Genomic DNA, 23,587 nt, shown 5'->3' on the forward strand with positions numbered 1-23,587 from the left:
GATTTGAGAATTATTTAATTTTTTTAAGTGATTCTTCACCATTGAATGAATATGAATGAATGATCTTTTTTAAGGCCATTTTCCCCGCTAGAGCGGGGGTTAGCCTTGCGGGCCCCATGACAATCATGGTTCCATGTTTGAGGCAATGTTTTTATGGCCGGATGCCCTTCCTGACGCCAACCCTTAGTCGCCTCTTTCGATGCGCAGGGATACGGTGTACCTATTCTAAACCGGGGTACACACCGGGATCATTCATCCCAGCAAGCTGGTACTCAATTTGCTGACCTCGGTAGGATGACAGGCTGAGTCAACCCCCCTGGCGTTAATTCAGCGATCTACCGGGATTCGAACCCATGATCCTAGGATCCCAAGCCGGCACCCTAACCGCTAAGCCAATTCATTCTTCACCATTGAGTGATAGGGCTAAAACCGATACGTAGCAGGATATCTCAAAAAGTTATGGGCGGATTCGGACAAAACTTGGTGGACAGGTTGGGTGTGTGACAAGACCGAATCGATTTGATTTTGGTGAAGATCTGAATATGGTTATGAGAATTATTCAGTTTTGTAAGTGATTCTTCACCATTTAGAGATCGGGTGAAAAGCGATATATATAACATAATATATTTTTTTAAAGGTTATGGACGAGTTATGACAAAACCTGGTGGTTGAGTTTGTTAGGAGACAATAACAAGCCGATTCGATTTTGGTTCACGTCCGAATCCAGATTCGGCCTATCAGTGGGATAGAAACCATAAACTGTTCAACCTGGCAGAGGTATGCGCTCAACTGAGTGCTGTGCGAGTTAGCTGCTGTGTTTGTGTGGTTTATTGACGACATACATTTATGTTCAATCCAATATTGCTGTCGAACCTCGTCGATTTAATTCCCCTGTACAATTTTTGTGTAGATCATGCTCAATAAATTTCAAACTGATCAGATCAAGCATATTCCACTTGTCCAATTATGATGTCATAATGAAGGCACCGATGAAATCATCATGAATATATGATGTTCCCTATGGGGATAACTTGACAATGAGCCGTGTTTAATTTTTTTCAATGGAGTGGTTTTGGAGATATAGAGGTGCAAAGTCTTTTGTTTTTTTCCAAGATGGTGCCCGTACCACGTGATCTATGACATCATAATTCTACAGGTGGAGGCGCTTCTGTCGTGAAAATTTATCGTCAGTCGGACCAACTGTTGCAGAGAAAAACATACTCATGTTTTGTGCAGACAAACAGACAGACTGACAGACAAACAAACGGACCCAAATGCAATACCCTCTCCTTTGGCGAGGGTAATAAAATACATATTTTAAAGATTGTAGAAATAAAATTCTGAAGTTCACCGCCGTTGATGCAGTGTCTTCTACACCACCGTATTTAACACGGTACATTAGTTATTCGTGCCTGTTGTTTGTGTCCTTTATACCGTCACTAAAACAGTATATTTCTTGTTAGGAATGATTTTCAATTTTGATTGACTGCTCGGCATTCAGACAGATAAAAAAAATTTCTTTCTCCTCTCTGCGCATGTGCGATGGGGACAAATTCAGAGCCAAAGTACTATGAAACTACAGGTTCATTTTCCGATTCATGTTCCAATTTGTGTTCAAAATGAAACATTCAATTGATATTAAGTTGTTCCTCGATCATAAACTGACATTTGTGGACAGACAGACAGACAGAAAAACTTAACCAACTGCTTAACCCATTATTTCACTTTGCGTGCGCGGGTGATGAATCAGTGTGGCTTACGGGATTAAAGATTCAGAAATCGAGGAGCACACTCCTAACGGGGAAGTTTATAGAGACAAAATGCTTGATACAAATGGAGTTCAACAAGGCCAGATACAATAATACAAGTTTGCCAAAAACATAGGTATTGCTTGGGATGCAGGAGGTCTATGGAACAAGCATCCCTGCGATGCCACTTCACCTCCTACGCAACTATGAGACTGAATGAATCCGAATGAATAAAGACATTAATAGGGCCGTGGTGTTTATTGTTCTACTTAAATATTGTGGTTGTTTTTACATGCAAACATGGTGGTGAGGAAGCAGCCTGCTGAATGAAATATTTGTGTGTCTGTTTTTGCAATGGTTTTATAAATGTTTAATGCTTTTTTTCAGGTCTTGCTGAGGAATAATGGAACGGAAACAAATTACATTCAATAATAGGTTGAAAAGTCTTGTTAATCTTCCCAGGTTTTACAGAGTTCTTCTTTTGCTTTGTATGGCTTACTCTCCCTTCCTTCAGGTGGAGTTAACGGGCAGCAGCTCGTTTGACTACGTACACCCGACTGACCATGCCGAGTTAGCTGATCAGCTAGGCCTCAGGCTTCCCCCGGGCCGAGGCCTGGCCGACCCTCGTGCCTCCGCTGCTGCTACATCACCCTCCGGACCCGCATCTCGATCGGGTCAGGTGCGATCTAGCATACCGATCTCTCAAATAGACAGCCCAACAGAGGAAGATGGCGATCTGACATCATGTCCTCCATCACCAGCCTGCACGCCTGAGCCAGGCAAGTGAGACTCAACTTTTGGTGTTTTTTTGTATTCATTGTTTTTCATATTCTGGCTTTCAGATCGAGTAGAATTCAAATTTATGACATATTTCTACATAGGTTTTGAGGCTGAAAGGGGATAACTTTGGTAGCCCCACTCGAACATTTACTCTCATTAATAACTACGTGGATAATTCACTCCATGAAACTACAAGCTCCATTTTAGTATTGCTCATTTTTGTCTTGTATTACCAATTGCTGATGATATTGGCTCATCAAGGGGTCTGACTAATGTCACCAGTAATCTCACTATAATTCACCAAATGTCCGTCTGTCCGTTCGAAGGTACCACAAGAACGGCTGAACCGATCGCAACGATATTTTGGGTGGGTATTCCTGGGACCCCTTGGAGTAAAATAGGCTGTATTGTTTTTCCAATTTTTTTTCCCAATTTTCCAATTTTTCCAAACACGATGGAATAATATTTACCGATATGAACAGTGATGTGGCTTTTGTTGAAATTATACATACCAGGAGAGAGTAGATCGACTCCTGACGAACTCTTCCGATATAAACGTGTGGCTCCGAAGTAACATGGCAGCTTGTGCAAAGCGACTGAGAAACAGGTGTAGAAGCCGCTTCCGTGTTACAGATTCGGCACGCGCTCTTCCCACATAAACGTGCAACTGAGAAAGATGTGTAGCCGCCGCTTTATTTCAGCAATATTGAAAGATAAAGGTGATATAATATGACAAATATCATGAAACATTTACATTTTGTAGTCCATTGTATAATTTAAATAAACATAAATGCAAATTTCACATTTGGAAAAAGTAAGTACACCCCTGGCTCTAATAGGTGGTATTGTCCCCTTTGGCAGAAACAACCTCAAGTATGCGTTTCTTATAACTGTCTACCAGTCTCTGACATCGACTGGGAGAAAGTTTTGCCCTCCCCTCCATGCAGAATTCTTTCAGCTGTGCGATGTTTGAGGGGTTTCTTGCATGCACAGCTCGTTTCAAATCCCCCCACAACATCTCGATGGGATTTAGATCCGGGCTTTGACTTGGCCATTCCAGAACCCTCCATTTCTTTCTTTTCAGCCATTCCTTGGTGGATTTACTGGTATGTTTAGGGTCATTGTCATGTTGCAAGGTCCACCTTCGGTTGAGCTTCAACTTTCCGACCGATGGCCTCACATTATCCTCAAGTACCCTCTGGTACAATGAAGAATTCATAGTGGATTCTATGATGGTGAGCTGCCAAGGCCCTGATGCAGCAAAGCTGCCCCAAACCATAATATTTCCAGCACCATGCTTTACAGTTGGTATCAGGTTCTTGTGGTCAAATGCTGTCTTTGGTTTTCACCAAACATGTCTTCTGGAACTGTGGCCAAATAGCTCTACCTTTGACTCATCTGTCCAGAGCACATTGTTCCAGAAGTGCTGGTCTTTGCCTAGGTGTTCATTGGCAAACTTTAGTCTTGCCCTGATGTTCTTTCTGGACAGCAAAGGTTTCCTCCTGGCACACCTCCCATGTAGATCAAATTTGTGCAGCCTCTTTCTAATGGTAGACTCGTGCACTTTGACATCAACAGTGGCAAGAGCTACCTGTAGGTCCCGTGATGACATTCTGGGGTTCTTGGAGACTTCTTTCAGCATCTTGCGGTCTACTCTCGGGCTGAACTTGCTGGGGCGGTCTGGCTGGAACAAGTTGGCAGTTATTTGGAATCTTCTCCACTTGTAGATGATCTTCCGGACAGTCGAATGATTGATTTCAAATTGTTTGGAGATCTTTTTAAATCCCTTCCCAGACTCGTAGGCATCTTTAACCTTCTTTCTGAAGGCCTCGGAGAGCTCTTTTGATCGAGGCATGGTGACGCTGCACACTTCAACAACAAAGAGCAAACCAAACTAAATGTCTGAGGTTTAAATAAGACAGGTTCCTCCAAGATCCTCTCTAACGATGTTCTAATCATTTGCACCTGAGCTGGTGCATCTGATTCTAATTTTAGGTATTTGAAGTAGTGATAAATGTCGGGGTGTACTTACTTTTTCCACATGTGAAATTTGCATTTATGTTTATTTAAATTATACAATGGACTACAAAATGTAAATGTTTCATGATATTTGTTATATTATATCACCTTTATCTATCAATATTGTTGAAATCAAGATCAAATAGCTGCACGTTGAAATATGTTGAAAAAGTCAAAACTTTACATGGGGTGTACTTAATTTTTCATGTGATTGTACAGAGGAAGCTTCAGCACTTCTGAAGTCCATGCTGCCTCTATCATGGACTCCATTAAGGTCCACTAGAGCAAATGCCTCCTTGGGAGCTATGCTGTGCAGGGTCTTTCTGCCCAGTATGACCGTTCTTATATGCCCATTCTTATATGCCCGTTCTTATATGCCCGCAATAATATATATGTGGAAAAGCTTACCAAATGCCACTGTCAATCACCCAACATCATCTGGGACTAAGGCTTTCTGCTCCAGAGCACATAAATATCTTAACACCTAATATACTTATAATATAGTTTGTTCTTTTTTCTGTTTGCACTTTTGATATTTTGTTTTCATGGTTTTAGTGGGCACTGATTTCTATTTTTCAGTGCTTATTTGTAAATTAGAAGATAAAAAGCTATGATGCCAAAAATACCAGACTCACTCAATGAAGGGGAAAACAGGAGAGGACTTATGCAGGCAATAGCTGATCTTGGGGTATACCACGATGGCACCTTACAGGCTGGTGTGGCATAGGGCCATAGATAAGAGGAGAGATGGCGGGAAGATGACCTCCACTGTCTCTATGGTCAATCGTCTGCTCAAGAAGAGTGACAAAGCAGTGAGCGATGGTATCTGTTCTGTGTCTCTCTGACATTTCATGGTTATTTTTCTCATTATATAAAGATGTAGAGTGGAACATACGACAGTGCTCAGATCAATTCATTCTCAGTTTTTGAAATTTAACTTTCATTTAACTTTAAAAACACCACCTCTGCACAATGTCTTCGACAGCATATCCTAATCTTAACAAACCTGCCTGGAGCTTGACTATACTGGATTGAATTTTCCTTCTAGCTTTGTTCCTCAAAGAAAAGGGCGACTCAAGCACTATGTTTGCAAAACTTCACAGAAGATATTGTGAGTAATCCATCCAGTAATTTAACAGTTCTTGCTTGGTCTTCTTCTACTTCGACATAGAATTGATGAGACAAAATAAACAGGATCAAAGCCGTCTATCGCACAAGGTTCGGAAGCACGTTTTGGTTGAATGAGTGTTTTGCTCCCAAACATTACCCAGCATCGTTTGATTTATTTTTCTTTTACACAAATTATTTCATATGGGACAGTGGGCTTAACTCCCGCTTGGAAAATTTAAGCACAATCAATGATGTCGCACCTCCTGTGGGCAGCACGTGACAATCGCAGCTTACAGTCACAACTGATTGCAGAAAATAGAAACCAGAGCTGTTATACGAGGAGGAGAGATGGAAGCGTACTTTATTAGCATTGAGATGTTCTGCCGTTTTTGGGCGAAAGCATTCACGTGAAATGTTTAAATACCATTGGTACACACAAGGTGATGAATTATTTATTATATATACTAGCGTGACTCGGCGCTCCATGCGCCTCAACACACGTCGTTTCAGAGGGATAGGCATCTTTGACCATTTCGGTGTATTTTGGGTCTTTTGGGTCTTCATGGTGTTTTGTCTCTTCAGGGCCATTTGGGTCTTCAGGGTCTTTTGGATCCTCTGGGCCTTTAAGGGTATTTTGGGTCTTTGGGGTGTTTTGGGTCTTCGGTGTCTTCAGGGGCTTTTGGGTCTTAAGGGTCTTTTGTTTCCTCTGAGTCTTTAAGAGTCTTTGGGGTATTTTGGTTCTTCAGGGTATTTCAGGGTATTTTGGGTCTAAAGGATATTTAAGGGTCTTTGGGGTCTTCAGGGTGTTTTGAGTATTCAAGGTCTTTTGGGGTATTTTGGGTCTTCTGGGGTGTTTTGGGTCTTTGGGGTATTTTGGGTCTTCGGGGTGTTTTGGGTCTTTGGGGTATTTTGGATCTTCGGGGTCTTTTGGGTCTCCAGGGTATATGGGGTCATCGGGGTATTTTGGCTCTTTGGGGTATTTTGGCTCTTTTGTCTTTCTTTTGGGTCTTTTGGGTCTTTAGTGTCTTCAGGGGCTTTTTGGTCTTAAGGGTCTTTTGGTTTCTATGGGTATTTAAGGGTCTTTGGTCTTTTTGGGTCTTTTGGGTCTTCGGGATATTTTGGGTCTTCGGGGTCTTTTGGGTCTTCGGCACCATTTGGATCTTCATGGTCTTTTCGATCATCTGGGCCTTTAAGGTTATTTTGGGTATTTGGAGTGTTTTGGGTCTTCGGGGTATTTAAGGGTCTTTGGGGTATTTTGGGTCTTCAGGATGTTTTGGGTCTTTGGGGTGTTTTGGGTCTTCGGGGTGTTTTGGGTCTTTGGGTGTTGTGGGTCTTCGCGGTGTTTTGGGTCTTCGGGGTGTTTTGGGTCTTCGGGGTGTTTTGGGTCTTCGGGGTGTTTTGGGTCTTTGTGGTATTTTGGGTCTTCGGGGCCATTTGGTTCTTCAGGGTATGTTTGAGCCTCAGGGCCTTCAAGGGTATTTTGGGGCTTTGGGGTGTTTTGGTTATTTGGGGTCTTCAGGGTCTTTTGGGTATTTAAGGGTATTTTGGGTGTTCAGGGGTCTTGGTGGTCTTAAGGGCCTTGGGGGAATTAAAGGGTCATCAAAGGTCTGAATGGTCTCAGCAGTCTAAACGTAATTAAGAGGGTGTTAATTTTATTTGAAGAAGAAGAAGACGTTTTCGTCGCACATAAACATAACGACATAACCATACACGTTTGCTCTATTACAATAAGATTTACATATACATATACATATACTGTTGATATCTTTACTGTATATATATATTTATTTATTTATATATATATATATATATATATATATATATATATATATATATATATATATCTGTGCAGTGTCTGTGTTGTGTTGTCTCGTCACTGAACTGCTTTCTCAAACTTTTGTGAAATCGTACCAAACTTCTGGTATACACATATCTCTCCCGTCGGTATGTCCGAAGGGTATTTTTTTTGAAAATGTTCCCTATTTTTTTTTTTTTTTTTTTTTTTTGGAAAAAATTTTCGGGAATTTTTTTTTCCCCAACTTAAGTTTTCAACTTCAATTGTTTATAAAATGTGATATCACGTATATTACAAATACATTTGTGCAAAATAATTGTTTGAATTATGATAGGTGTAAACCATGACAAAACGGCAACTCGGGTGCAGTCATTTATCTATATATCTACACATCTGGGCAGTGTCTGTGTTGTCACTTAACGACTCCCTCAAACTTTTGTTTCCGTGGTTGTGAAGTGTTTTTAATAACGTCGTGGTGGTGAGGTGTTTTTAAATGATGTGGTGGTGAGGTGTTTTTAAATCACATGGTGGTGAGGTGTTTTGAATTATGTGGTGGTGAGGTGTTTTGAATTACGTGGTGGTGAGGTGTTTTTAATCACATGGTGGTGAGGTGTTTTGAATTAGTTGGTGATGGGGTGTTTTGAATTACGTGGTGGTGAGGTGTTTTGAATTACGTGGTGGTGAGGTGTTTTTAATTTCGTGGTGGTGAGGTGTTTTTAATTTCGTGGTGGTGAGGTGTTTTTAGTTTCGTGGTGGTGAGGTGTTTTTATTACGTGTTTTATGGCTGTGAGGTGTTTTCAATTTCGTGGTGGTGAGGTGTTTTTAATTTCGTGGTGGTGAGGTGTTTTTATTACGTGTTTTATGGCTGTGAGGTGTTTTTAATTTCGTGTCTGTGAAGTGTTTTTAATTTCGTGGTTGTGTGGTGTTTTTATTATGTGTTTTATGGCTGTGAGGTGTTTTCAATTTCGTGGTGGTGAGGTGTTTTTAATTTTGTGGTGGTGAGGTGTTTTTATTACGTGTTTTATGGCTGTGAGGTGTTTTAAATTACTTGGTGGTGAGGTGTTTTGAATTACGTGGTGGTGAGGTGTTTTGAATTACGTGGTGGTGAGGTGTTTTGAATTACGTGGTGGTGAGGTGTTTTGAATTACTTGGTGGTGAGGTGTTTTGAATTACTTGGTGGTGAGGTGTTTTGAATTACTTGGTGGTGAGGTGTTTTGAATTACTTGGTGGTGAGGTGTTTTGAATTACTTGGCGGTGAGGTGTTTTGAATTACGTGGTGGTGAGATGTTTTGAATTACTTGGTGGTGAGGTGTTTTGAATTACTTGGTGGTGAGGTGTTTTGAATTACGTGGTGGTGAGGTGTTTGGAATTACGTGGTGGTGAGGTGTTTTGAATTACGTGGTGGTGAGGTGTTTTGAATTACGTGGTGGTGAGGTGTTTGGAATTACGTGGTGGTGAGGTGTTTTGAATTACGTGGTGGTGAGGTGTTTGGAATTACGTGGTGGTGAGGTGTTTTGAATTACTTGGTGGTGAGGTGTTTTGAATTACTTGGCGGTGAGGTGTTTTGAATTACGTGGTGGTGAGATGTTTTGAATTACTTGGTGGTGAGGTGTTTTGAATTACTTGGCGGTGAGGTGTTTTGAATTACTTGGCGGTGAGGTGTTTTGAATGACGTGGTGGTGAGGTGTTTGGAATTACGTGGTGGTGAGGTGTTTGGAATTACGTGGTGGTGAGGTGTTTTGAATTACGTGGTGGTGAGGTGTTTTGAATTACGTGGTGGTGAGGTGTTTTGAATTACGTGGCGGTGAGGTGTTTTGAATTACGTGGTGGTGAGGTGTTTGGAATTACGTGGTGGTGAGGTGTTTTGAATTATGTGGTGGGTGAGGTGTTTTGAATTACGTGGTGGTGAGGTGTTTTGAATTATGTGGTGGTGAGGTGTTTTGAATTACGTGGTGGTGAGGTGTTTTGAATTACGTGGCGGTGAGGTGTTTTGAATTACGGGGTGGTGAGGTGTTTTGAATTACGTGGTGGTGAGGTGTTTTGAATTACGTGGTGGTGAGGTGTTTTGAATTACGTGGTGGTGAGGTGTTTTGAATTACGTGGTGGTGAGGTGTTTGGAATTACGTGGTGGTGAGGTGTTTTGAATTACGTGGTGGTGAGGTGTTTTGAATTACATGGTGGTGAGGTGTTTTGAATTACGTGGCGGTGAGGTGTTTTGAATTATGTGGTGGTGCGGTGTTTTGAATTACATGGTGGTGAGGTGTTTTGAATTACGTGGCGGTGAGGTGTTTTGAATTACGTGGTGGTGAGGTGTTTTGAATTACGTGGTGGTGAGGTGTTTTGAATTACGTGGCGGTGAGGTGTTTTGAATTACGTGGCGGTGAGGTGTTTTGAATTACATGGTGGTGAGGTGTAATCGTCCCAAACTTCCAGTCTGCACCTGCCCCTCCCGTATGTATGTGCTGAGGGGTTCTTTTATGAATTTTATGTATTTTTTCAACCGAAATTGCTTATAAAAATGTAATATCACAAACACTACAAATAAATTTGTGCAAAATAATTGTTTGTATTATGATTGGTGTAAATCATGCCACACAGCAACTCAGGTACAGTCATTATCCTCAGCTAAAATAAGCCCGTTCCTCAGTAATGACGCGCGAGCCGAGCCGAGCCGAGCTCGTGTGTATATATTTAATATTATATCTATATATATATTGGTACACACACCATTTAAATACCATTGGTACACACACACACAAGGTGATGAATTATTATATATATAACCAAAAAGGGGCAATAATTTTAGTGATTCCAACGCTGAACTATCAAAAGTTATCTCACTTTGTCAGGTGAGCCCTTGTCTTCCCAATGGAAGCTTAAAGCAGGGATTTTTCCAAGGTAGCAGCATGCAATTACCTCTTCTTTTCTCAAGGCACCATCGTATTTTGAATGACCCAATGCAAGTGCTGGTGGATAAGACGGTCTGAAAGGATCACATTTTCCAAGGTTCCCTGACATTGGTCATGACCCCACTTGTGGTTGTGATCTTATATAATGGGGTCGCAGAGCCACCTAGCATGGTGGTTTTTATTATCCTGCTATATTAAAAAGGGATAGCATCAAGGTACCACAACAACAACATCAACATCTTCCATTATCTATTTCCAGCACGTAAACCCATTACTTATAAAGACAAAATTACTCCAATGGATGTTGCTGCTAAAACAGTTCAGCCAACCCTGTGCTTCACCTCCCCACATATCCTTACCACACCGAACACTAACCAATATTAATAGCTTCGTGGGAGAGGAAAACACCCTCGACAATGAGATGGCAACTCTTAACATGGAGTCTCCTGATGAGCGGCTTTCAAATTCACCTGCTTAAGGTGAAAGCAGGCAGTGACTTGGCCTTTAATTGTGGTGCCTTCGGAAACGAAGATAACTGTGCAACATGATCGAAGTATCCAATCAATCCAGAGACAGAACGAGGAGGTTTAATATAAACATACTTTAAGCTTTTTCAGTGTCATCTTCAGTCAAGCAACTGATTATCGAGTTTCAAATTTGTTGAGCAGAAGGAAACCAGCACAATATGAAATACGTTTAATAATCAAATTATATGGTATATTCCTCAGTATGCCTAATAAGTGAACCACCAAGAAGAAAAATATATAAAATGTCATTGCACTCACCGTGATTTTGCTGTGTAGATTTAAAGTCCGTCAATCGGCAATCTTTGTTCGGATGACAAAACAAAATCTTCTGCATAGGTATACTCATGTATTGTCTTTGTGCCAAGTTTGAAGAAAATTGGTCCACGCATGTCCAAGAAATGTATTTGAATTACGTGGTGGTGTTTACGTGATGGCGATCTTGGATCTGATCTCGAAAAAAATGGCGTGTATATGTAAGCCATCATTCATTATCTTTGTGCCAAATTTGAACAAGATCGGTACATGTGGGTCCGAGAAATGGTTGAGGACGTGGTTAATATTGGGGTTTTTTTTACAACCAAAATGGCCACCAGTCTACCAATCAGCCATCTTTGATCAATCGCAAAAATAAAGTGAAGGGCACGTATATGCCGTCATGTGCTGTGCTTGTGCCAAATTTGAACAAAATCGGACCATGCATGTTCAGTAAATGGTTAGGGACATGTTTAAGTATCAAAATGGCTGCCAGTCGGCCATCTTGCATCTGTTCTCAAAAAGAAATGACATGCATATGTAAGCCATCATTCATTATCTGTGTACAAAGTTTGAATAAGATCGGTAAATGCATGTCCGAGAAAATATTGAGGACGTTTTCAATATCAGGTTTTTTACAACTAAAATGGCCGCCAGACGGCCATTTTTTAATCGCATCGCGAAACAATATGATGTGCAAATGTATGCCGTCATGTGTTGTCTTTGTGCCATGTATGAACAAAATTGGTCCATACATCTCCGAGATATGGTGGCGGACGCACAGACAGACGGACGAGACCAAATCCTTAAGCTCCCGTTTCGGAGCAAGTCCAACGGGGGCTAATAATAATAAGCTCGGTCGGTCGTGACCTCGAGTTCGGTCGTGGTGAGGCTAATAATGGCCTAAAAATGCCTAGGCCAGAAGTCAAAGCATAATATTCTTGAGAATATCAACTGAATCAGGGTGCATGGGAGGACAGGTGAGTGTTCAGCTGGAGATGTCAGATTGTCAACCTCAAAGCTTGAAATTATCATTTAAGCTTTGGAATGTGAAGGAAAATATTATAAGGTGCAGACCTCTAAGTATTCTTTCCTTTTATTAGCCATCAGCTGTCATTGAGTTTTTATGCCTCTGCTTATGACGAAGTTTTATGACGAAGTCGCCGTAGGCATTATGTTTTCGGTTTTTCTGTCCGGCTGTCTGTCCGTGGTAACTTAAGAAGAATGGCTGAAGGGATCCAAGTCAATCTTGGTGCAGGTATGAATAATGATGTGAAGATGAACTGATTATACTTTGCGGTCACAAGATCAAGAGGTGACCCGTTACGGAAAAATACTGTTTCCGAGCTAACTTGTGAACTAGTGATGGAATTCTGACCAAACATGGCATAAGTATATATTATGATGTAATGATGAACTGATTAGATTTTGGCATCAAAGATCAAAGGCCAGAGGTCATGTCAGGTAAAAATGTGATACTTGAGAACCCCTGAATGGATTAAAATCAAACTTGGTACAAGTATGTATATAATGATGTAATAATATGGGCGGAGGCATATCGGTCGACATTGCAACAACATCGAAGAGTGTCGACGTCATTCTGTTTTTAAATGTGGAGATCTTTGCAGGTCAGTCTCATTGTTGCTGCATTGTGGGCCATGGCATGGTTTAGAAGTGATGTCCACCCCTTACATCCTCCATATGGAAGGGAGTTCTATCAAAATGGTTTTAAATGAATCTTCCTGTGAAATGCCCAGTCAGGTAGCCTCACCTAATTCCACAAATTAATAACTACAAATGCAAGTTGGGAGAAGATCTGACATGTCACCTGCATCAATACAGCTTCTCTGCAAAGCTTTGTCAAGGTGGATTGCTTGTGACATTCTCGTTCTCCTGACATTTGTGTAAAGTTAAAGGATGTGGATTGATAACAGGCATGATGGAAGGAAGTTTCTTTGTACAGCTTATGTATGACCTTGTACAAATCTCCTTTGGACAGCTGCTCCAGAGTCGAGCCTTCATTTGCATTACAAAATGCTGGATAGGAGAGAAATACGGACGTGGATGAATGCCAGCATTCTATGCTCACCCTTCAGAAGATGTTGTCATTTCATTAGCTTCTTCCTCATCTTATTCCTCATCTTCTTCGTTAAGTTTCTCTTCCTATTCCTCTTCCTTCTCTTCCTCCTCTCTAAATTTTCAAGTGTGCCTTAGATCCACAAGTTGATGAATAAAACCCAAATTATAACTCTTCGGTGACCACTCACCTGTGTCAACAGCCAATACCAAGTCCTGGGAAATTATGGTGACTGCAGGCTTCTGCCGACAGAAATACAAGGCAACTTGTTTGCAGTTGTCCTTGCAAGTATCAGACAGTGCTGAAAAGGAAGAATGAATTTGAACAAGAAAAACGAATCTCAGTATCGTTCTATTTGAGCTTGCCAGGCCTATTGTCACATTGCCATCATATCACTGCCATACACTGTGTTAACAACTGGTTAACAAGGATCTTCAAAAGCAAGGCTCGAAGCGAAGCCAAATGGCAAATACATCAATGGACATGCTGGGAGTATGAGTGGCATTCACGGTAAATTTAGGGAGGGTACATGCTGGTGTCTGCAGAAAGGAAATATGCGATATTTAATTAATACATAAAACTTTACAATTGAATGATTGAAACTTTCACTCATCTCTTGATGGTAAATCAATTTTCCATTTTTTCTTTTATGGACTATTTTACAAACTTTATGCACGTGCATTGTGCATTGTGTAAGTGCTATGAAATATGATGGTTTTTCCATTTCATTCCTGTTAGTTAATTCTAATCATTCGGATTTGGACAGACAAACAAACCAAAACTGAAAAATTCTAACCTGATTCTATTCTCCGCCGAAGGCATTTCTTCAATTGACAGGTACAGCTGACCATTGTGTGTGTTTGAACGATGGAAGGACAACAAAAAATGTCACCTTCAAATCATTCTACCAGCAGAAACCACACAAATGAAAAGGTCAGCCTCCAAAAGGGCCTTCTCGAGCTGCTCCGCAAAGTCAAAAATCTCCACCAGCACTCCTCGAGCTCCGGAAGGTTCATGTCAATTACTTACTAATGCCTGTGGGCTTTGCATGGCATAGCGGTGCATTGCCCTTCTCCTTGGCCTCTGTCCATGAGCAAGTCCTCAGAGGCACTGCTAACGAGCTTAGCTGAGACCACAGGTGACAGGACCACTCGCCATGGGCTCGACATTTGTGCTTTTGGCCTGCTCTCAGGCAGGCCTTGCGTTGCTCTGTTTTTCAGTTTTTTTGATTTGGTGGTCTTTTTTGGTGCTCCATAGCCATTGGTCACTGATGATTCTTTTTACAGACACACCAGGTTTTAGCCATTTAGCAGATGTCAGATATTTTGCCTCAAAATTGGTAAACATTTCAATGAGAAAAGTTCATGCATTTATTTATTTGCTAGTGATAAAAGTGACTCGTCTCCCACAGCTGTTAGAGGTATTTTTTAATCAATGGCCAATTTAAGAGCAGTATCAGAATCATTAAAAAAAATAGTAGTTTTGTTATTTCTTACTTATTTTAAAATAATAACATTATATAATTATTGTTCCATTTCATTTCTTCCCTACTGGCTTGTGATGTCCAGAATGTTTTATAGGACGTTACTTTTTGGGGGGCAGTTGGGGGAGAATTCCCTGGAGCATTTCTTTCGTTGGTTGTAATCTCCTCTCGTGGATGTCAAAAGGTGGAATGGGGCCCTCCCAGAGCCAAAAGTATCCCCTTCTTTTTATTTGGATCACGTTTCAAGGACTAATTTGTGATGTTTTGACATTTTAGCACTGGAGGATGCTCTCATATCTTTGTTCAAAGGCCTCTTTGAAGGATCCTCACTGCACCCTGGACAGCTTCATATTGTAGTTCGTTTGTTGTAATATTTTCGAGTATCACTTTTCAAATCTCAGTGAGGTTTTTCTTTATCGCTGCAGTTGCTCTGACTATCACGACAACGTCAGCACTCCTTGGCTCCCAGGTTCTCTTCACTTAGTTTTTCAGGTCCTCGTCCTTGGACCTTTTTCTATTTTCTGCACTAGTGAGGTACCCATGCTATGCACGGGTGGGAGGCCAAAAGCAAACAGACAATGCAGAAACGGCAAATGCTAAAGCATGAAACCAATAAATTCCACATTACTGTAGCACCTTCAGTCGCACGTCAGACATGGACAGCAAGTTCGTGAAGGACTTCCATGAAAAACGTATCCGTTCGCAAGCAAACGCGTACGTTTGTTCCATACCCAATCAATGGCGAATCTGGATATGGCGATCCGCGAATTCACGTTTAGAAAGTAGAAACCATCACGGAATTCCGTCATTCACTTGAACTCGATATCTTTTTTCATTCCAAACAGCGTAACTCCAATCACAAATTAAATAACATTAATATAAAAAATTAATTTTTAACAACATTCGTGACATAAACAAATATTTAAATCCTGATGTGAAGTTCCGTACGGTTGGGTGAACACAATTACGAATTCAAAATCGTAATTGTATTCACTCAATTCCAATCATCAATTTATACTTTGACAAAACGATTAACACGATTAACGTTTAACGATTTAACATTACGATTGAATGACGGTTGGATTGGGATATTATCAAACCTGCGCATTGCGTAATCTGTCCACTTCCGGATTTGCTGGAGGTTTGTAATTCGCATCAAAATCTAAACAGTATTTTGTAGAATTTCGATAAACGCCACATCACTGTTCATATCGGTAGATATTGTTCCATCTTGTGTTTCCATCGAATATCGGTAGTTATTGTGTTTCGAAAAATTGGAAAAATTGGAAAACCAATATAGCCTATTTTACTCCAGGACGTCCCAGGATTACCCACCCAAAATATCGTTGCGATCGGTTGAGCCGTTTTTGCCGTACCTTCGAACGGACAGACGGACATTTGGTGAATTATAGTAAGATTACTAAAAGGCCAAAGTCACTGGGTACTGACACCTCAACTAGCAATGCCATCCTTTCCTTGTTATATCTGAGCACCAACTTCTACAGTCTCATGGCCTTGTTTTCAATGTCATGCTAAATTTGATGAGCAGGTTGTACTTGAGCACTTGTGCCCTCGTTTTTGAAGATTGCTTTTCGCTTGCACTTCCTTGGCTTTCCTAGGACTGGGATCTCTTCATAATAAATCATGATACCTCAAGTGGAAATTGGTGATTATTCCATGCTTTTTGAAAAAATGGGGGGATATTGTAATTGCCTTCGTCTGTCTGTCTGTCAGAGCATTATCACTTTTGGGCGCACCCCATGGGGTGGGGTCAAAAGGTCAAATACCAAAAATGCAAATAAGGTCACATTTTAAAACAATTTTTAAAGAAACTTTGTATATGCAATTAACATTGGGGTACGCATGAAATATGTTACGTTTTTTGGGGGGATTGTAAACCCCAGTTCATGTACAGGGGATCGCGGGTCAAAACGGGAAAATAATTCAACTAAAAATTGTGTCATTCCTGGTGGAACTTTTTTCCTCTTTCAACTTTGCTTTAGATGGGAAGCGTGGGGATTTGTCATAGTGTGGAAGTTATAAACGTCCATCCTGGCGTTTCACAGGCAGGTGGATTCATCGACGTGTGTGCCGTCCCTGGGATGGAAGCTAAACTGGGCGTCTCATCTCCGGCATTAGTTGGTGGACGTTAAAGATCCCACGGTGCCCTTCGCAAAGAGTAGGCGAGCTTTCGCCGGCATTCTGAACAAATTGCAAATTCCAGCCTTGACTTATTGTGTCAGAGTGATGACCCATCCAGAATTGTAACCCCAGCCAAATAAATTCCTTCGACCGAGTATCGGTTGTGACCTGATTTATTTATTACACCATAATGATCCCCAGACGTTGCTAAATGAAAATAATGTCGCCTCACATGTCTCAAGTGCAATTGTGATTTTCATACATTTATTGTCACTAATTGTTGTTGTTTTTTCAATCACTAGAGCATCTAACCCCATCTTTTGATGACCAATGTTAGTTAGCTGTGTTCCTTTGCTCGGTGGACTGAAGTGTTACGCTAATTCTACAGACCTTGTTAAAAAGCTCGAAAAAGGTTATGACGTGCCTTCTTGATATTTTCTACTGCAAGGATCAAATTGGGATTTTGAAGAGTTTTCATCACTCCAATGTCTGCTCCAGGCTTAGTTTAACAACTGGAGCTAATTTTTCAGTCTTTGTTTATAAAAGGAAACGACTGTTCTTCAAGTGTGTGGTTAGTCTTTATATTCCAATTGATGCAGGACATGTATCGGTGCACTTCTCTGAGACTCGCTTGGCAATAGATGCATTAATAATACATGTTTATGACTTATCGACTCACGGTATACTATAATCAGAATTTTACCATAAATCTTTAATCACAATCCATAACCACTTTCATTAAAACTCAAAGGACTCAGAAGCTCGAATGTTAATGGAATTGTAAAGGTTAATTTTGAGTGTGCAGTGTCAAACTTAATGCCATTAAAAGTTTGTTAATCACTTTATTTCTTTTTCTTTGTTTCACCTCCATAATGCAAATTTCAGACCTCCCTTTGTGCATTCTCCGTGTCCCAGGTGAAATGTCGATAATAAGTATCAGGTATTGTGGCCCCGTCTGTTGTAATCCCGTTTGTAACGGCAGCGTTGCAAGGCGAGATCTAAGGAGGGGGTTTAGTTGTTTTTTTTCTGGTTACATCATTCGTTAACATCATGAACATAGCATATGATTGCGATGTCATTATCCCTTTATTAGACTGGATATGTTCTCGTATACATCAAAGGTACGAGTTCCATTGGGATGAGAATGGAACAAATGGCTGAATGTATTTCTAGATCCTCGTTGTTCCTCCATCTACAATCTACATCCGTCTTTACTCTCATCCTCATGGCATCATCCATCTCTATACATAATCATTTCTGCCCCTGCCATCTCTACTCTCATCCTGAGGTCATCGTCCGACTCTGCCCATGATTTTTTTACCCCGACATCTCTATCCATATTCATTCCTCTGCCTCCATCTCTACTCTCGTCATCATGGTACCCTCCATCTCTACTCTCGTCATCATGGTGCCCTCAATCTCTACGCATTATATTTTTCTCCCACTTATATCACTTCCTCCATCTCTACTCTCGTCATCATGGTACCCTCAATCTCTACGCATTATATTTTTCTCCCACTTATATCACTTCCTCCATCTCTACTCTCGTCATCATGGTGCCCTCAATCTCTACGCATTATATTTTTCTCCCACTTATATCACTTCCTCCATCTCTACTCTCGTCATCATGGTACCCTCAATCTTTACGCATTATATTTTTCTCCCACTTATATCACTTCCTCCATCTCTACTCTCGTCAGCATCGTACCCTCAATCTCTACGCATTATATTTTTCTCCCACTAAAATCACTTCCTACATCTCTCCTCTCGTCATCATGGTGCCCTCAATCTCTACGCATTATATTTTTCTCCCACTTATATCACTTCCTCCATCTCTACTCTCGTCATCATGGTGCCCTCAATCTCTACGCATTATATTTTTCTCCCACTTATATCACTTCCTCCATCTCTACTCTCGTCATCATGGTACCCTCAATCTCTACGCATTATATTTTTCTCCCACTTATATCACTTCCTACATCTCTCCTCTCGTCATCATGGTGCCCTCAATCTCTACGCATTATATTTTTCTCCCACTTATATCACTTCCTCCATCTCTACTCTCGTCATCATGGTACCCTCAATCTCTACGCATTATATTTTTCTCCCACTTATATCACTTCCTCCATCTCTACTCTCGTCATCATGGTGCCCTCAATCTCTACGCATTATATTTTTCTCCCACTTATATCACTTCCTCCATCTCTACTCTCGTCATCATGGTGCCCTCAATCTCTACGCATTATATTTTTCTCCCACTTATATCACTTCCTCCATCTCTACTCTCGTCATCATGGTACCCTCAATCTCTACGCATTATATTTTTCTCCCACTTATATCACTTCCTCCATCTCTACTCTCGTCATCATGGTGCCCTCAATCTCTACGCATTATATTTTTCTCCCACTTATATCACTTCCTCCATCTCTACTCTCGTCATCATGGTACCCTCAATCTTTACGCATTATATTTTTCTCCCACTTATATCACTTCCTCCATCTCTACTCTCGTCAGCATCGTACCCTCAATCTCTACGCATTATATTTTTCTCCCACTTATATCACTTCCTACATCTCTCCTCTCGTCATCATGGTGCCCTCAATCTCTACGCATTATATTTTTCTCCCACTTATATCACTTCCTCCATCTCTACTCTCGTCATCATGGTACCCTCAATCTTTACGCATTATATTTTTCTCCCACTTATATCACTTCCTCCATCTCTACTCTCGTCAGCATCGTACCCTCAATCTCTACGCATTATATTTTTCTCCCACTTATATCACTTCCTACATCTCTCCTCTCGTCATCATGGTGCCCTCAATCTCTACGCATTATATTTTTCTCCCACTTATATCACTTCCTCCATCTCTACTCTCGTCATCATGGTACCCTCAATCTCTACGCATTATATTTTTCTCCCACTTATATCACTTCCTCCATCTCTACTCTCGTCATCATGGTGCCCTCAATCTCTACGCATTATATTTTTCTCCCACTTATATCACTTCCTCCATCTCTACTCTCGTCATCATGGTGCCCTCAATCTCTACGCATTATATTTTTCTCCCACTTATATCACTTCCTCCATCTCTACTCTCGTCATCATGGTGCCCTCAATCTCTACGCATTATATTTTCTCCCACTTATATCACTTCCTCCATCTCAGTCCTCATGTTGTCTTCAATGTACTTGAATTTCCTCTTTCATCATTGTGCTATTGTCCATCTCTAGCCATGATGTTTTCTATCCAAATTAACCTTCCCATGTACAAGCTCTCTTCCACACAGGTTGCTGTTTCCTCCCCTACTCTTTCCTCTTTCCTTCACTCATTAATTCCCTTGCTTGTTACATCCACCTGTTGTCCCACTCTCTGCATGTTTCCTTTCTTCCTTGAGTCACATTACCCTCTTGCTCTTTCATGAGTTGTGGACAACACCAGAGAAGTTTTGTATAGCCTGAGATTTAAAAGATGACAAAACACAAAGCTCTTTGTGAAAAATGTAGCTCCATATAAGCGGCATGCATGCTATCTGTATAAGCTTCAGAGGCCCTTGTTTGCAGAGAGAGTAAACACCATCAGTGGAAGTAGCTGTTATAGCCTCATATTGCTCAGTGCCCATGCCTCATGTTCAAACATTTCTTGTTTGAATAACCTGTTGAAAAGGTTGATTGAGTTTTAAGAATCCTTTATATGAACAGCTGTGACCAGGCACAACTACTGATATGTAATATGGCACTCCTCAGTTTCCTCCAAAAAGTATCTCTCGATCAGTCACATGATGTAACTTGCCAATATCAATGGGCAACCTGGTGATTGGTCTAATCGTAATTAGTACTCAGAAAAGTATGTAGAAACACTTGTGTACTTAATATGATTAGTGTGATTGTGTAATATGGTTTTAAAGCCATATTGTATGTTTATGTCCGGTTGGGTTATCTCGGAACAATGGTTTTATTAACGATTGTGTAATATACAGGTGTGCTTCAAAAAATGTTAACACTTCTGAGATATATAGTCCCGTATAATTGTTAACATTTTTTTGAAGCACCTTGTACAGTATAGAAACAATGGTTTAATGTGATCGTGTAAGATGGTTAATCTAAATCAGTTGGAGTGAATCGGTTTTGGCCAGTGTAAGCCACATAGTGTAAGTCACACATGAAAGAAACTGTTTTCTATAAGCGTGGAGGCAGGTTCACCTTGTTTCATCATGATGTGTAAGCAGCACCTGGCTTCTGGTGTGGCATCATATCTGAGAGTGTGCCCACGTAGCTGATGCAATGTCATCTGTCGATAAGGGTAGGTTCTTAGAACTTGACCAGGGCACCGTTAAATAATCACCGATTCAGGTTTTGTGGAGATTTTTTGTTTGTTTGTTTATGATCCTCAAGCAAATGTTAACAGATGGGACAGCCGGATTTAACGACCCATCTGAAGAACAACTTGCTCATAGATGCAGCACCTTGCCTAGTAGGATGTAATTTTACAGCCGAATCAGGAATCAAACCCAAAATAGACTTCCGAAAGGTAAGTGTGCCACCTTATCAGCCCTTCACTTTCCTTGTTACCTATGAATAAAACAAATACCATAAACATCTATAAAATATAATGGAGCAAGTGTTTGTGATTATGCATGTATGTCCGCTCTTCACCCATTGGTTGGACAGCTAACCTGACACCACCCGCAATTGTAACCTGAAATACTTAACCGAAAGTACCCAGAGGACCCAAAAGACCCTTAAATATCCTGAACACCAAAAAGACCCAGATGAACCAGAAGACCCTGAAGACCAAAATGATTCTGAAGACCCAAAATACCCCCAAAGACCCAAAAGGCCAAAAAGACCCATGGACCCAATGGACCCCAGAGACACAAAATACCCCAAAGACACAAAAGACCCCAAATATCCTTAAAGACCCGAAAACAACTGAAGAATGAAAAGACCCCAAAAACCTAAAAGACCCCGAAGACCCTAAACCACCAAAAACCGATGTGTATTCCGAAACTTCCTATTGTCCCTCCCATGCGAGCACAGAGAATGAGGTGGTGGTGTTTGCATTGGTCACGTAGGCCATTAATTGTAGTAATGGAAGTTTTAAATCATTACACAAAACAAGTGGGGGAGGGAGGGGTTGAGGAGTTGGGTTTTGATAAAAAATGAACTCACCTGGAATCCGATCGAATGAAATGAATCCAAGCTTTTTTGTTGCAACAAAACACCTTTTATAAACAACCACATAAATTTGAGCGTATCTGTTTTCTATTCACTAGAAGCACACACACACCCTTTGGGAGCATTTGCAAGTCGTCTCTACCTCCACCACCCCCAACATCCTCCTGCGAGGATTTTTTAAATTAGTTTTCCTGTCCTGATCATGGGCACTATCAACACGTATGCAAAATTTGGTGGAGATCAGGCCAGCCATAGTTTTTGACGATGATTTTCAGATTTTCAGATACATATATATACATACAGATAATTGCATTATTTAATATAAAAAACCACCGTTTTTAGAGGCCATTTTTCCCCGCAATGCGGGGGTTGGCCTTTTCGGGGACTGTGGTTGTTGTTTATTGGTCCCCTTTTTGAAGCAATGTTTTACGGCCGGATGCCCTTCCTGACGCCAACCCTTTTTGTAGCCTTTTTACGACAAGCAGGGAATTACCAGTGAACTGGTACTCAATTAGCCGACCTCGGAAGGATGACAGGCTGAGTCAACCCCCCTGGCGTTAATTCAGCGATCGACTGGGATTTGAACCCAGGATCCTTGGATCCTAAGCTGGCACCCTAGCCGCTAGCCCAACACCAGGGATTGGATTCACATACATTGTATGTGTATGAATGCGCATTATTTATGAAATACATTATTACACATACACATTATACACATACACACACATTATACACATTTATTATACATACACATTATACACATTATAATTAACATTAACACATAACATTATAACACATTATACACATACATTATACACATACACATACACATTATACACATTATACACATTATACACATTATACACATACACATACATACAAATACACATACACATTATTTATGAAAAACATGCGCATTATTTAATATAGTAGGATAGTATTTAGGGGTTGACTGTTCATGCACATCCTCATTTTGGTGACATTTGATTGCCCGTCCCAAACTATCGTGATGCATTTAAGAGTCAGCCACGAAGTCTCAACATTCATCTTAGGTACGTCGGATCTGGCAGGGCAGGCAGTTTACCCTCCTCACTGAAGGTCATTATTGAGCCAGATGGGTTTTTTTTACCAACAATCTACAACAACATGTTATTCTTCTGGGATGATCTCAGTTTCCAGCATCTTAGAAGGCAAATCTTTCCTGCGGCTTCTTTCTGCCAGATTTGAACCCACGACCTCTGCGGGTAATGCCAATGTGCTTTGTAAGAATTAGGTGAAGGTCTGTTTCCAAGGTCCTATTTTGATGTTCGAGATGTGTAAACTCGCCAACAGGTTGAACCAATGATTTTTTATTTATTCCAAAATGAGGTAAATCTTTACTTTCCGGGCAGCAGGGTAGCTCAATGATAAAGTACTTTCATCCAGTGTTGAATTTCAAATCTGCCTGACCTTTTGTAAAAATTAACCTGAAAGATACCATGATGTGATTTGTAAAAAAAAAATTTATCTTTCACCATTAAGGTGGGTTTTCACGGGACACGCGAACGGTTCGCGAAGGATGCGAATG

The 23,587-nt window shown here is 40.8% G+C and overlaps 1 protein-coding gene across 1 annotated transcript in view; it reads left to right on the top strand.

The window, feature by feature from the left end:
- LOC137437607 (neuronal PAS domain-containing protein 3) overlaps positions 1 to 23,587 on the top strand; it is a gene marked incomplete at its 5' end in the record, with an annotated part of 383,205 nt that overhangs the window by 286,551 nt on the left and 73,067 nt on the right. Inside the window, one exon of the mRNA XM_068132076.2 lies at positions 2,263 to 2,527. Coding sequence (XP_067988177.2) covers positions 2,263 to 2,527 — 265 coding nt within the window. The remainder of the gene's footprint in view (positions 1 to 2,262; positions 2,528 to 23,587) is intronic.

Source organism: Myxine glutinosa, chromosome 12 (genome assembly GCF_964187855.1).
Source record: "Myxine glutinosa chromosome 12, kmMyxGlut1.1, whole genome shotgun sequence".
In the NCBI taxonomy this organism is placed as follows: Eukaryota; Metazoa; Chordata; class Myxini; order Myxiniformes; family Myxinidae; genus Myxine; species Myxine glutinosa.